The sequence below is a fragment of the Ctenopharyngodon idella genome, chromosome 1 (assembly GCF_019924925.1).
Source record: "Ctenopharyngodon idella isolate HZGC_01 chromosome 1, HZGC01, whole genome shotgun sequence".
Taxonomy (NCBI): Eukaryota; Metazoa; Chordata; class Actinopteri; order Cypriniformes; family Xenocyprididae; genus Ctenopharyngodon; species Ctenopharyngodon idella.
In genome coordinates this window covers 42,192,582-42,208,900 of record NC_067220.1, presented here as the reverse complement: position 1 = coordinate 42,208,900, position 16,319 = coordinate 42,192,582, and the positions used below count along the sequence as shown (strand labels likewise).

Below are 16,319 nucleotides of genomic sequence, written 5' to 3'. Positions count from 1 at the left end.
CAGTGGGCTGTTTACTTTAATCTGGCGTCAAAAAAGCATTCTGCGGTGCAAGTACATTGTCAGACTCAGCAGAACGCACGAGCGCTCTTCTTACTGAGCATTTGAGCATGTGGCTAAAAAATAGCCTTAAGCGCCATCTGCTCTTAAAAACTAAGCTCAGAATTGATTTGTGATGCATTTGGAAAATATCAGAAACAATCCTTGAATCGCGATGCATCGATAGTATTGTCCCAGCCCTATTATTTTTTTGGTTCTTAAAAAAAAAAATAAAAATAACCAAACGGGAACCAAAAACTAACATTAGGGGAACGTTATGTGTTTGCTGGGTATAGGCTATCCGTAGTTTGAAAGGGCAGAGCAAACAAGAAGATTTTCTGCGAGCAATCGCTTTAAATTTGACCTGTCCATCATATAATGCTATTTTATACCTTTAGAGGACTTGAAATACACAGCACGAAATGTATGGACTACTTTTATTGTACTTTCTCTCCCTTATTCGACAGCAGTAACAGCGGTGCTTGTCTGTCTGACACAATATCCTTACACATTATAAAGATTAAGATTAATGATGAAAATACTCATTTTAATGTTTTACACTCTCATCTCAACCTCTGCTTCGTATTTATACAAAGTGCCATGTTTATACAATTAGCGTGAATAGCCATTGCTCCAGTGTTTTACATTAGTGCAAATAGCATTTTACTTCTGTTTAGGCTACACTTTGTCACTTTCATCACTAAACATTGTAAACAGTATGCTTATTGTTTGCTATATTTATAAAGTATGTAGGCTACCACTATTTACACAGTAGAGGCCTATAATGAGAGTAAACAGCTGCTGCCCTGAAAACTTGTACATTATACAGTAAATATATATACACATAGTTACATAGATATATAGTATATTAAAGATTAATATTCCAGGCTTCAATGGTAAAATTGGGTCAATAGCAGCAATTTATCCTAAATTTAGCATTAATAATAAGGGAAGTACAACCCTTTCAAATAACATACATCAACAACCAAATAACAACGTAATTTTTTGCAAGATGAAAAATGGTCTATTTATTGGTAGGCAAAAGTGCATTTTGATAAACTCAATACATGTGAAACAGCAGAATATATAACTCAGTTTCAGGTTTTAAAAAGGCTGACACAAAGAGAATGAAAGATAAGCCCAGAGTAGATGGCTAATGCATACTAATACATTTTATTCACACAAAAACATAGTATATGTACAACTTAAATAATTATGTTTCTCACTTAGTGAGGTCTGGTGACTGATTTCACGTGTATAATGATAGTAATGGCATCAGCTGTCACTCATAATCTCAGCAATATGCAATCAATATAGATTTCTGATATTGAGTTTTAACATTTAAGAGTGCAATATATGATTACAAGGTTCTTTTTCAAGAAACTGTGCCATTTGTGTGCTGCGTTTGTCTCCATGACTTACTACTGATAAGAGTTATCTGTATACAATTATTTAATAGATTTGACTTATAAAATAATATGCATGTTCATATTCATCACCATTACAATTTAGAGGGGTTATATATATAGGATAATAATAAAAATTAAAATCAAATTGAAATAGTTATTCTGCATTTACCCAGAAAATGAAGCATTTTAAGATACAACAATTTCTAAATTTTCTCACACAAATGTCACAGGTCTCTAATAAGGATCCAGAAACATGATGAATAATAAAAAGTGAGTAATCCTTAAAAAGTAATAATAATAGTAACAACAACATTGCAAAACACGGCATTTGCTCAGGATCTCTTCAGCACAGAGTGATTTGTTAATGCGTCATTCACAGTTTGACGGCGCTGACTTGTGCCTTAAACAGTTCCAACAACTCTAGAATCAAACAAGTCTTTGGGTTTAATAAAAGAAGCGGGTATTGATTGTAAAGCTTGCTGGCTGACATGAAGGCTTAAAATATGCCTGCTGAATTCTTAGCGTCATCAAAGTTTATATCAGAGGCACATTTAGCATTAACAAAGCAATGCACATTCTTTATAGCTTTTATGAACAGCTAAATACACATGCCGACAAACTGAACAAATAACAAACACGGCCGCCGTCACACAAGGAAGAGCTCTTTAACTAAGGCATTGAAGCCGTTTCTAGAAGCTTCCACCAATGGTAAGGAAGGGTGCCAGCAAACACTAGATGGATTATTCTATCCCAGACCTTTTTTTAATGCAAATAAGACCATTTGTACATCAAACATCAATAGAAAAGACTTAAGAAAGGCAATGATAATATTTGTTGGCGTGGTTTCCATTACACTGGCAGTAAATTTACAATATCATTACATAGTGAAAATAAGTCAAATTAATGATTAGAAGTATTTAACAATGAAGCAAATGAACAGAAATAATCCCCACCAATAAACAATGAGGGTAAGAAGCTGAACAACAAAAGAAAGCAAACAACAGAAATCACCAGGTTGTGTCTCTAAGGCCTCCACTAACGTCTCGCATTTTCCAGTGTGTGTCTTGATAGTTTGATCTGGGACAAGAAAAGGCACTTTGCTACATTTGGCAGAGAGTACAGGACATTTAAACACGTCAATACGGATCAGGAAACGCTATCTTGACCCTTTTATACTCGACAACCGTTGAACACCACACCCTAAAGTACTTAAAAATCCCAGTTTCCCCAGATTCCCAAACCCCTCGGACATGTGAACGATCAAAACGTCCAGAAGCAATCTTTCACATCTCATTTTACCTGTCAATGCATATCCCCAGATGAGGAAAGGGAAGTTTCTGCCCAGAGATGAGGCGCTCCCAGTATGTCATGGGTCAACAGCTGAGTTGCATCTATTCTCTTGATATGTCCAACCGTAATAGTGTAGATTTGCTGACCCCCGGAAGAAGATGTATAAAATACAACATGGCAACGCCACTGTTTGCCTTGCAGATGTTAAATTGTCAACAAAGAACTCGACCTGTATGACCAAAGCTGGCGTTTGTTTGGCAGGTATACGATTATCGACAGAGAGGATCATTTACTGTGTTTTACACACATCTCTATCTGAAAACCAGTGTTATTTTAGTATCATTAATATAGTATTATTGTTTTTCTTAATATTTTTTTAATTTGATTTGATTTTTTTGTTTGCATGTTAATTTTAAACTTTTAGTAATTTTGTTTTGTCAAATTCATTAGTGTTTTTTTATACATATGTCTACATAGTTATTTTAGTACTTCAACTTCAAACTTAACGAAAATGAGAAATGTTGCCTTGGCAAATAGCTGGAGCAAAATAAGTTTAAAGTCCCCCTGTAGTCAGTCATTTTATCCCTTTGATCACCAAACATATTTAAATGTTTTTTCCTGTGAAAAAATTCTTCATGCCTTAAAATAGCTTGAATGTAACTCTACACCCTCGCCTCGTTTAATATACGTGGATCAATGAATATGCAAATTAGCCCCACCTCCACTCGCTCACGATAGCTCAGAGATCCACTCGGTCAACTTACTGAGGTAAACGCTCACAATGGTATCGTTCATAACAACATAACGGTAATTAATATGATTAGCCTTTTGCTTGACTGTTATCAAACAGCTAATAATGTGTTGCTAATGTTACACAAACTATGTTCCCTTTCACCATGTCAGAGTCAGACCGCTGCCTTCTAACAATCAGCATCCAAACGCTTTAACAACTCAGAACGTCAGTGGAGAAAGGCATATAGTTCATCACAACCTCGTAATATTCATCATATACCCACCATATTGCTAAATCTACCTGATTTTTCAGATCAACAGAAAAATATACCGGGATAACCTGGCTTCTCTTGCTAGTTCGCTGTTAACAATATGCTAAAGCCCACTGACACGTGATTGGTAACAAGGTAGTTTGTGACATCAGAAACACCGCAGGTTTGAGACTGTCTTGTTTCACTGCAGTTTTAAGGAGAAAATACTCAGCAATGGTGTTGACTTATGAATTTGCACATGGTTTGTCTTAAAGCATATTAAAAACACCACATAGACATATAAACAACATTAAAAACTTGATTTTCACCACAGGGGGTCTTTAAAGTAATTTTATTTCAGTTGTGTTTATTTTATTTAAAGGAAATAGTTTTTTAATGGTTTTAGTTTTAGTTAACGATAATAAGCCTACTGAAGACGTTTGCTAAACTGGTTTTAACATCATGTACTTGGGTCCTGTTTACACCTGGTATTAAGCCGCATTTTGGTCGATCAGATCACAAGTAGACGAGGGAGACACATACCCATTTACACCTTTTCTTCGAGGGAAGGGTCTATTGGCGGGTAAATACATGTTTTTTTTCAGATCTTTCGATCTAATGGACAAAATAAATTTGCTCAATTTACATGAACGTACAGTTACTAGGAGGGCACAGAAAAACATACGGAAAGCATCAGCTTTCGTTTCTGCTCTGATAGCCGCAAGAGAAGTGCATGTTAGAAATCAGGAATGGTGAGAGAACATTGTGCTTGGTATGTTTTTCGCCTTCAAACCAAACTTTGGTCTTCAGCCGACAAAGTTTACATCCCGTCTGGCTAGCGTGCTTCCCATAAAGTTTACTCGTTAGGTCAGTAGGCGGTCTTTTGTGGCTGTTTGAATCTCTACTACTCGCTCACCTTGGTCAAAAGCTCAAAACGTTTTAGACCTAGTTTACACCTGTATTTGGCGTCGTCCTCTTGTGATCAGATTAACGAAATGCTTCTTAATACCAGGTGTAAACAGGGCCTTGGATTCATTTTGATCATTAACTGAGGGCTACCATGTTTGTGTGACATCACACATTTCACAAAATCATAAAGTTTTAGATATCAGCATGAGTTTCCAAGTATTAAGTCAGAGGTCTTGGAGGTCTATTGCCCTTTTCCAAATTGAATCGAATGCAGTATATCAGTCTGTGGTTGTAAAGGACGCTGGGACACGCTGAGTTTTTCGCAATCAGCTCTGGCAGGTACATATAATACTTTTTCTGTGTGTGTACGTTTTCATTTTCCTCTTCACATTAATCATTAATATGATCGTAAATAAGAAAGCTTAAAAGGTGATTGCGTGTTTGGTGCTGGAAATTGATAACAAGTTTTGTTTGAAAAGCAATATACCAACATTCATCATCTATAAATCCCTTCACTTGTATCTTAAGTCTTGTCTCGCTTCTAAATCCCTCTTGTTTTCTCATCCTTTTTAAAAGTTATGTTTAAAAATGGGGCCCAAAAGTCTGAGACCATGTTGAAAATCTGGGATTCAAAATGTAATTTAAACCAGAAAATAAACGAAACGTGTTTGGGTTTCGAAAAATATTAAACAAAGAAATGCTATTACGTAAAATAAGGATATATTTCAGACTCTGCTCCGTTTATTTCTAGGTCACCAATCAAATAAGCAAATTTTGTGACATTAATCATGTGACGTTTCCTCTAAATTGCTTCCTCTGGAACATCTTAAATCATGTGTTGCTATGCTAATATTATATTTTTTGTTTAAAGAATTTGTATTCAACTCTAAAAATGTGAAATTGATTTTCATTAGTGGTCTCAGACTATTTGCACTCACAAATAGTCATTTCTAGCTGTTGAAATACTGATAAATTCAAAATAGAAATTTCAATGATTTTCTAGGCCTTTAAAATTTCCTGATATTTCCAGGTTTTCCATGGCCGTGAGGACCCTGGTGTTTCCAGCACACACTGCACCCTCCACCCAAAACAAAGTATCCTGGCATTGTTTGGATGGGCTCTCACAACCCGCCGGGGTCACAGGTCACGGCTGGAGCTGGGCGTGGAGACGGCGGGCACCGGGTGGAGACTGAGCTCTGCTGCGCGGGAATGCGGAGTCACTGGGGCGTTCGGGGGCGTGGCTTGAGGCTGAGGCCACACCTTCCACAAGAAGCCAGAAGAAAAGACAGGCGGACAGACAAACATATCGAAGGGATGAACAGAGAGACGATAAGACAATAAATCACAGAAAAGGAGACGGAATAAAGATGAAAACAACAGACAGAGAGAGAAACAGCATTTAGAGTGTGGACTGGCCAATGATCTGGGGTCTTGCAGGCTGAGGACTCTCAGATGCGCTCATGCAAGACTGTAACTGCAGATCCTGCAGAAACAAAGAACAGGACAGACAGTGGCACCTCTGCAGTGCTGTGTGTGTGTGTGTGTGTGTGTGTGTGTGTGTGTGTGTGTGTGTGTGTGTGTGTGTGTGTGTGTGTGTGGTGGTTGATGATGTTAAAGGATTAGTTCAGTTCAGAATTAAAATTTCCTGATAATTTACTCACACCCATGTTATCCAAGATGTTCATGTCGTTCTTTCTTCAGTCAAAAAGAAATTAAGGTTTTTGAGGAAAACATTCCAGGATTTTTCTCCATATAGTGGGGTTCAACGGGTTGAAGGTCCAAATTGAAGGCCTACGTCACGTGTGACCTTTCCAACGTGATTATGTAATGCGTGGTGGATCAAAGAGCAGTGCAAGACGAGTATTTGTGGTTAGAAAGTATATAAATTATTTTTTTTTTTTAGAAAATGACAGATGGTTTCTCTAGATAAGACTCTTATTCCTCGTCTGGGATCGTGTATAGCTTTTTGAAGCTGCACTGAAACTGACATTTGGACCTTCAACCCGTTGAACCCCAGTGAAGTCCACTATATGGAAGAAGAATGTTTTCCTCAAAAACCATAATTTCTTTTCGACTGAAGAAAGAAAGACATAAACATCTTGGATGACATGGGAGTGAGTAAATTATCAGGAAATTGTAATACTGAAGTGAACTAATCCTTTCATTTGCAGTTTCCCAGCTAACAAAAATATATTCTAAGAACGCTACCATTCCCATTAAGTTATGAAAACTATTATTTCTGAATGTTCAAAACATCCAGTTTTTAAAAAATATTTTTTCTAAAAAACATTTCGGAACAAATCATGTAAATAAAGTTTTTGTGCTAACATTTTGAGAACATTATCAAAGATCAGATAATTATGAATGAACGTTCTATTAATGTTACTGAAAAAATGTTTGTTGATAACTTTAGCTAAAGTTCTGAGAACGTTCCCTGTTAGCTGGGTTAGAAATTCAGAAATTAAGAACCCAATAATGAAAATTCTGCCTTTATTTATTTCAAAACCTGCTGGGAGTTTCTTCAGCATATCTCCAATTGTGTTCCACAGAGAAAACAACAGCATGTGGCTGTTTTGAAATAACATCATGATAAGAAAATAAGGACTGGATTACATTTTTAGGTGAACTCTGCCTTTAAATTACACATGTAAAAATAGAAGACTCACACGCACAACATTCAGCCCTTAATTTTCCCCAACATTTCCCCCCATTTTCCTTTCCTTATGTTTTTTTTTTCTTTTTTCCTGTTTCTCGTTCAGTAGAATAACATTCTTACTGCTGCACAATGTGGTTCTAATTCAGATTTGTCTCTGAGATTCCCTGCTGGTACTCCATAAAACTGTGAGAGCGAGAGAGAAAAATAACCCTTTTCCACCAGAATGATGCCGGAGATGCTGCTCGGACGTGGGATCTGTGAACCGCAATTAGGTCTGGCGTGCATTACCCACTACTTGTCTTGAGAGACAAAATATGACATATATAACATATGAAATTCATATTATATAATTAAATAAATATATATTAGATGTTTTAAATTTATAGATATGTTAAAATAAAATATTTTTATTTCACACAGGCAAGGAAAATAAAGTTGCCAGAGTAGCTATGTACATAGCTTGACGAAAATAGTGTCTGTAAAACAAATCTATGTATTACTTCCAGTGTATACAAGTTTGTTTTTTATAATGAGAGCGATGCACTATTTGTTTTGTGCCAGAGCGATTTGTTGTTCGGAAAACTTGGACTGATTCCTGGTTTGAGACCAGCAGGTTTAAGGGTCCGTTGTCAAGCCAATTTTTCTGCTGTGTAAACATGCAGAATGGAGCCAAATCAGTCTCCGTCTCCAGCAGTGGTGGAAAAGGACTAAAAGAGAGAGAGTGAATGTGTGTCTGGTGTCTCCACCAATCACATTCAGTATCAGTCAAAGCAGGGAAAGCCGGTCTGCCGCAGAGAGACATTAGATCTGATATCAGCTCTGTGGATGCAGTAATGACTTAAAGGGACTGGCTTTTTCGCATTGATCCCAGATCAGATGCTGTGATGTCCATCAAAGGCAAGAGATTCTTCAGTCATACAGATCTGATTCAGTCTCTAGAGCCGTACTGCTTTGATTTCCCCAATGAATGAAGCATGGGATCGTCTGATCTCACTCCCAGAAGGATACTCTCATAATACATTCACATTTTTACACACACATACTTATATTCCCTCATGGTCCACTTGGTCAAGCTGAACTATAACACCGTAAAATACTTCCATTTCATCATCTCTTCTAGTCGGGCTGAGCAATGTGATAAAATATAACTGGTAAAAAGTGTGTATATTGATTATTTTAACAAAAACTCAAGTGTGGTTCATCCAATCACAAATTAAAGTAAAAATTTCAATCTTTTTATAGTAATTCAGGCATAATATATATCGTAAAATGTTTGAAGAAATATCTCTTGTTTGGAATCAATGAAAATAACAATGATTTGTTATTGATAAGTAATTAAATTTTATGATTTTAATTAAATATCCAAAAAATAGCGCGTCTAATAATGTCAAATAACAATGTGGTAATATTTACCACATGGTTGTTTAACCATTTATTTGTTGAACTTCCACCAAAAATAACTACATTACTGGTCAAAAGTTTGGCCTGCTCATTTTATATTATTTAGAATTGTTGTAAAGGCATAAAATAACACATATAATGTAGTATCGTGTTGTGACAAACTATTTTAACTGGTGGTATTGTTGTGATTTAAACCATTAATGTGATACAAAAAGATTTTGGTCAGCCCTTTCTTTCCTCTTCTTTCACACACAAACACATACAGATGCTAATATCCACGGACATTGGGAATGTTTATTGGGAACATATGAGTAGTGTTCTCCCTAAGGGCACTAAGGAGGTTACGACTGATGGACAGGAAGACCCACACACTTACAATCGCTCTCTCTCTCTCGCTCCATTTTTTCTGCTCACTAAATCAATTTCACTGAGATTGTCTCTTTGGGGAGTGAGGAAGGAGCAACATGTTGGCAGCTCTATCGAATGTGAAATTCTCAACATGTTTGTAATCTACAGAGGATTCACAAACACACTAGCGAAGGGCCAAAAACCAACTGGCAGTAACTGTTTTCCTTCTTCTAGAAAACAAGTTAAAGGACTAGTTCACCAAAAAGTAACAATTCTGTCATCATTTACTGACCTTCATGCTATCTAGAGCAATCTTAAGTAGATCATATGATTTAAATGCTATATTATTATGTGTTCTGAATCATGTTTGGGTGATTTTCTTTTCTTTTTTTTTTCTTTCCTTTTTGGTCACAGTAAGACATTTCTGCTAAAAATCTCACTTGTTGCACAGAAGACAGTTTTGAAATGACATAAAGGTGAGTAAATGATGACAGGATTTTCATGACTTAAACTATGACTTAAATAACCAACTCTCGATAACTTTCAGTAACACTTTACAATAAGGTCCCATTAGTTAATGCATTTACTAACACTAACTTGCAATGAGCAGTGTATTTGTTACAGTATTTATTAAAGGATTAGTTCAGTTCAGAATTAAAATTTCCTGATAATTTACTCACCCTCATGTCATCCAAGATGTTTATGTCTTTCTTTCTTCAGTCGAAAAGAAATTAAGGTTTTTGAGGAAATCATTCCAGGATTTTTCTCCATATAGTAGACTTCACTGGGGTTCAACGGGTTGAAGGTCCAAATTGCAGTTTCAGTGCAGCTTTAAAGAGCTCTACACGATCCCAGATGTGGAATAAAGGTCTTATCTAGTGAAACGATCCGTCGTTTTTTTAACAAAAATAAAAATGTATATACTTTTTAACCACAAATGCTCATCTTGCACTGCTCTGCGATCCGCCACGCATTACGTAATCACGTTGGAAAGTTCACGTGTGACGTAGGCGGAAGTACCGCGGTAGGGCAAAAATCTCCATCTCCGACATCGTTGTTTTACCTTTTTTTTTTTTTGTAAAGGCCGTTTGACTTAGTCTAGGCATGTTCGCTTTGTAAACACCTTTCCAACATGATACGTAATGCGTGGCGCATCGCAGAGCAGTGAAAGATGAGCATTTGTGGTTAAAAAGTATATAAATTTTTATTTTTTTTAGAAAATGACCAATAGTTTCACTAGATAAGACCCTTATTCCTCTTCTGGGATCGTGTAGAGCCCTTTGAAGCTGCACTGAAACTGCAATTTGGACCTTCAACCCGTTGAACCCCAGTGAAGTCCACTATATGGAGAAAAATCCTGGAATGTTTTCCTCAAAAACCTTAATTTCTTTTCGACTGAAGAAAGAAAGACATAAACATATTGGATGACATGGGGGTGAGTAAATTATCAGGAAATTTTAATTCTGAAATTTTAATTAGTCTTTGATCAAAGCAACTTCCCCTCCCTCTTGCAGCTCATCTCTTTTCTTTTCTGATGCCGTGTTTACTACCGAGAGGGTGGGGCAACCTGTCACTCACATGAGATCAACCAATAGCAAACCACAACCATCCAATCAATACCTCATGGACAAAATCAAGTCCCGCCCTATATTTTATTCTTGTTCGAGAAGCCGTTTCACTAAGATATACTTCACAGTAGGGAAGAAAAAACTTCCATTTCATGCTGACTTTAACAATAATAATTGGAATCTTATTGTAAAGTGTTACCAAACTTTCATGATCAAAAAAATCAAACACATCAGACAAATGCAAACAACAGAATGTTGACTGAAACTGAATGTTAGACTGAAATGTTAGACTGAAAATATCAATGTTCTAGCAATATAAACATTCAACAAACTCATTAAACAATGTGTGTTGTGCTTTCAGAGTGACTGTACCTGGCTGCCCTGTACGTGTCCATTGAAGTCATTGTTCCGAGGTGTCAGGAAGGAGTCGTGGGTCGTCGTTTTCTCTGTCCGCGGCACACTGGGATCGCCATCCTCCACGCCATTTGCCTTGCGCACGCACAGGACCTTCCGGAAGCTCTGCTTGAAGTTGTCGGACAGGAACCCGTAGAGCAGCGGATTGGCACAGCTGTTGGCGTACGACAGGATGACTGCGAAAAAGTACACCCCTACCATCACGCTGTTCTCTGGGAGTATGAAGACCAGGTTTACGATGTTTATGATGTAGAACGGCAGCCAGCAGAGGACGAACACCACCACGATCACCACCACCATGCGGGTCACCTTCCGCTCGGAGCGCCGGCGCTTTGTAAATCCCGCCCGCGCACCGGACGACTTCACTTTGACCACGATGAGAAGGTAACACATGCAGATGACCAGCAGGGGGCCGAAGAATCCGAGCGTTGCCGTGTAGAGTATGAACACCGTCGACCAAACGTCTCGTGGCTCCGGCCAACTCATGTTGCATGAGTTAAACATGTCCTGAACGTCAGAGAATATCACCACGGGGAGAACAACGACGAACGAAAATGCCCACACCGCTGCGCTAACTGCTTTAGCTACTCGTGGCCTGCGCCACCTAGTGGAACGGATAGGATGCACTACTGCTAAATAGCGATCGATGCTCATCACTGTCAAACAGAAGATGCTCGTGAATTGATTTAGCGAGTCTGCCGTCATCACAACGCGGCATAGGAATGAGCCGAATGGCCAGTAGGAGAGTACGTTTTGCGTCGTCAGGAAAGGTAGGCCCAAAATATACAGTTCATCGGCCACGGCGAGGTTTAAAATGTAGATGTTTGTAACTGTTTTCATCTTAGCGTAGCGTAAAACCACGTAGATAGCCAGAGTGTTCCCCGTAAGTCCAACGATAAACACAGTGAATGATATGACCGCAGTAACCATCGTGCTGCTCCCTTGGAACGGCATGCTTTGATCGGACACATTGGCGGTGTAATTCCCAGCTGGAGTTCCTGAATATCCCAGTCCAGTGGAGGAAGAGTTATAATCCCCTGGGATGAACCCCGCCCACCCGGATTGGTTAAATGACCCCATTCTGGATCTGGAATGGACAGAGAGATATAAAAGGGTCAAAAACAAGTGTAGAGGTGGAAAAGGAAAGAGTGACTGGATGAGAATGGAAGAGAGTATAATGCAGCGACGAAGCTCAGTGGAAGGGTACATAGTTTCTCTTTATGTTTGTATGTGTTTGTCAGAGGGACAAAATATGGCTTGTGTTAATTTAATGTGCTTGAGTCTGCTTGTTTTACAGTGAGAGATCAGAGAGACTGAATCAGTGCAGATGATCACACCTCAGCTATAAAGATCAGAGCCAAAACAGCAAACCCACACAAGAAGACTGAAGTGACACAACACATACACGCATCTCTGTCACTCTCTGTCTCCTATTTGCATAGAGGCAGAGCACGTTTTAGCCACTGAGATTCATTTTAAAAAACTATATAAAAAGCCATGGTTTAGAAGAGGGGTTCCCAATCCTGGTCTTCCAGCCCCCCCAGCACTGCACATTTTATATTCAAACACACCTGATTCAACTCAACAGAAACTCCAAGACTTGAAATGGATGTCAGTTAAGAGAGACATCGAAATTGTGCAGTGTTCGAGGGTGCTTGAGGACTAGGGTTGGGAACCACTGGTTTAGAATCACTATACTTGATATCTAGTGGAGCAAATAAGCCTTTTCAAGCTACTGTACAAAGGCAAAACACAGTTAACTATTGCTTTTTTGCAACAATTGCAATGAAAAATGCCTTTTTATTGATTTTGGTATTTTTATTAGTCCAGAGATCAATTTTCACAGTCCATTTTCTCTGAATTTGAGCACAGAGAGTCAAAACGGTCTGTCGCAGCACAGATCATAGTCTAAGAGACTTGAATTAAATTTTATATCCCTTCTATTATGTATCACATCTCTGTAGCTGTAGGTTTTGAGTCAACAGTCCATTTACACAAATTCTTTAGCAGAGTTGGTTAAAATTGATCAAAACTATTAAATTAAATCATAGATAATTTTTGTAAATCCTTCAAACAATAATAATAATTGTCAACACAATGATACCACAATTCAGCATTCAGACAAGAGTCAACTAATAAAAGCAGATGTTACCCGAAAGTTTGAACTGTGTTCTTCTCAGGACAAGGGGAAAAGTTGGGACAACTTGTCACATGTCTTAAATACATTTATACAATTTATTACTTACAATATTTGTTGTCCATAACAATGTAATGGGAAAAAATAATGCTGATTAATTGAAATAGCATGTTGTCACGATATTATATCACGCTGTCAAAAACTTTGTAGTAGGCTATATAAAGTGATTTCAGAAAAGCCCCGTGGCAAATATATGGGCCAGTATATAATTTTACATTTTAAGACTTTTTGCTGAACCTCTAAGCAACTCACATTTGCCCGCAGAACAAACGCTGAAGGGTCTCAACTGGATCTGTCTTGCTGCAAACATTTTCTTTCAAACTATCTGCTTTCACCTTGATAAACTCAGTGACAAGAACGATGCGTGCCGGTTTTTCTCGCGTGGTTGCATTCTTCAGAGACATTATTTATGATTTTTTTTTTTCCCCCCCTTAGAAATAACATGTTTCAAACTGCGTGGAAACTAAAAATGCATGTTTTATGTTATTCGTCTGTGGTGAGGTTAAAACTTAGTGCGGTTTAACAAAACATTACTGAACAATTCTGAATAAATTGTTTAAGATTTTCTGATTTTACTCTCTTAGAAGCATTGCCATCAGAGTGTATAAACGAAAACAGTCCTGCAGCAGGTTGAGAATATCCTTAACAATATCCTTACAATTATTACTACAAGATTCCTTAACTCGTATGGTTTGTTAACTAAAATGAAACCTCGCCATAAACAAAAATGTTACTCTGGTCTTACCTGAGTTGTATCAGTAAAATACAGGGAGGCGTGAAACACCCCACGAAGGAGACGAGAAGAGTAGGTAAAAATAAAAAACACTGAAAAACATTGTGTATGTTGAATCTGTCAGCGGCAGTATCTGTTGAATTAGCCACAGGACAAGCTCTTGCGTGCGCGCTCTCGCTCTACACCAGTGTTGAGCCTCGCGACAGGTGATGGCATCTGGTGCCCGCTTCACTCTGAGATCGAACTAAACCTCCCCTCTACACCGAGAGAGAGAGAATGCGCGCGGTCGCAGTTTAGTCGCAATCCTGCAGTCAAGCCGTGCGCGCGCTTCAGTCACAATTGATTATCCCACACATAAATAATTCTTTAAACCATAACATACATAACATTAGGCCGTATGATCATTTGAGGAAAAACAACAAAGACATTGATATTTTCACAATTTGTGAAAAAATGAGTTATTGAAATACAGATATTTTTGGTTAAGATTTTTGGTATTTTAAAATTTTCACATCTACAGGTAATCACATTGCCTTTGAACCAAATGTTCATTGCTATAATGTGTTCGAGTGTTTACTTTTGAGTTTGTATGTAATTCTCAGTAGCTCATTACAAAGAATAGTATCAAAATGCAGGAAATCTTAAAATAGCGAAATATAATTCGTATTTTTTTTATTTTTGACCTTTTCTTGACAAATTTTGTGAGATTCTCCCCATTATGCACCTCTCAGGAGTGTCAGCAATGTGGCACTTCCAATATGAGTTATAGCAGCTTTATCCATTAAAATAAATGGCACGACCCACACAGAGACCTGAGAAAGGTTTGATTCCTGACGTGAGCTTGAGCTAGATGTGCCCTTAACAAGTTTAAGTAACTCATAAGGAGGAGGTGCGAGACAAAGTTGAGGCGTACGGCTCAAGGTGTCTCCCTCCAACCCTCACATTTGTACTGAGGCGGTTTGACAGTGGCACCTCATTACATAGCTAATTCATTTCTCAGCGGGAAACAAAGGGTGTCTCAATCAGATCCCTAGTTCAGTAATCAGGGCACTGATCAGGGAGTCGGCCATTTAAATCCTACCAGTGCACTGACACATAGAAGAGTTTTTTTTTTCTTTTTCTTTTTTTTTTATCCATAGAGGACATAAAGAACAGAGAACCTGCACTTTTGGGGTTCATTGAAGACTAAACATGGTCCTTCCTCCCTTGTATGGTGTTATCAATGCTCCTTCCTTAATGGTAATACTGTGCTGAATTGCTTGACTGGCTAAGAAGACAAGAAGCTCCATCTTTACTAGATTGAGTTGGAAATAGCGTTCTTTCATCCAGGCTGAGATGAAAGAACTGAATTGCAGTGCAGTGATAGTGATAAGCCCCAGTAATGTTGCATATATTGAGAAGAGGAGGGGGCCAAGCACCGAACCCTGAGGTACACCCAGTGGATTAGTTGGTGTGACTTGGTTTTCTTCCAGGACACCCTGAAAAATCTACCTGTAAGTTAGTACTTAAACCAGTGTAGAGCTGTTCCTGTGATGCCCAGTGTCCAGAGGGTAGACAGGAGGATCTGATGATATTGAATGCTGCAGACAGGTCAAGCAGAATGATGATCTGGCAGCATAAAAAAAGTCCCACAATGCAACGTGAAAACCAGGGAGCATCAATACTCACTACGGCTATGTTTGAGTCCAATTTTTTATGCCCTTCCTTCACTAACATCCCACATTCTCATCCATTTGGATGTACGTCATTGCATACTTTGCACAAGTGCCCACTACTGGCGAAACCCTTGCGATGTGTTTATATGGAACGCACTAAGCCCTTGATTACTTGGAATCCGCAATGGAGCTGATTTATTATTTATAGTTTTTTCCCTTATGAATTTGTTTTTCGCATCATTCTATAAGCCTGTGTGTATGCTTGGGCTGTTGGAGAAAATATAAAAAAATGACACAAACGAAAATGATTGCAATAAACTACAACAGTCAGCTTAAGGTAGCTACAAGTATTATGTGGTTAAATGTGAAAATAACTCCAATAACACACTAGAGTTGTGTGGGGTGGGGGAAAATTAAGCGCGACCTGCTGTGACGACGTCACAATCATGGTGCATTGTGGTCTATGGATCTGCCTGAAGTATATTGAGTAGACTCATTCCCTCGGTCAAAATGGAGGGGTCGAGAGTCTGTCAAAATAAACTTCCCTCACCACTTGACGAGGATGTATGCACTTCAAAATGGCAGCAGGGATTCCCTCGAGGGGAAGTGCTTATGTATCACTGTGTCTGAAATCGTTTACTATCTGAATAGGTACTAGATTTGAATTTGAATTTACTTCATGACCGTTAATATAGTATGAATATGGGTAGTATGAATGTA

At 38.2% G+C, this 16,319-nt stretch overlaps 1 protein-coding gene across 2 annotated transcripts; it reads right to left on the bottom strand.

Moving 5' to 3' along the window:
- Positions 1–1,037: 1,037 nt before the first annotated feature.
- Positions 1,038–14,188, bottom strand: LOC127519720 (somatostatin receptor type 5). Of its 2 annotated transcripts, none has more exons than XM_051907195.1 (3): positions 13,957–14,188; positions 10,973–12,101; positions 1,038–5,887 (listed from the first exon to the last, which is right to left on the bottom strand). In XM_051907195.1, exons 2-3 carry the CDS (start codon positions 12,092–12,094, stop codon positions 5,765–5,767), a joined length of 1,245 nt encoding a protein of 414 aa, XP_051763155.1. In that variant the 5' UTR covers positions 12,095–12,101; positions 13,957–14,188; the 3' UTR covers positions 1,038–5,764. The 2 variants fall into 2 exon arrangements, with proteins under 2 accessions (XP_051763155.1, XP_051763163.1); XM_051907203.1 differs by lacking the exon at positions 1,038–5,887 and adding an exon at positions 5,894–6,110.
- Positions 14,189–16,319: the final 2,131 nt, after the last annotated feature.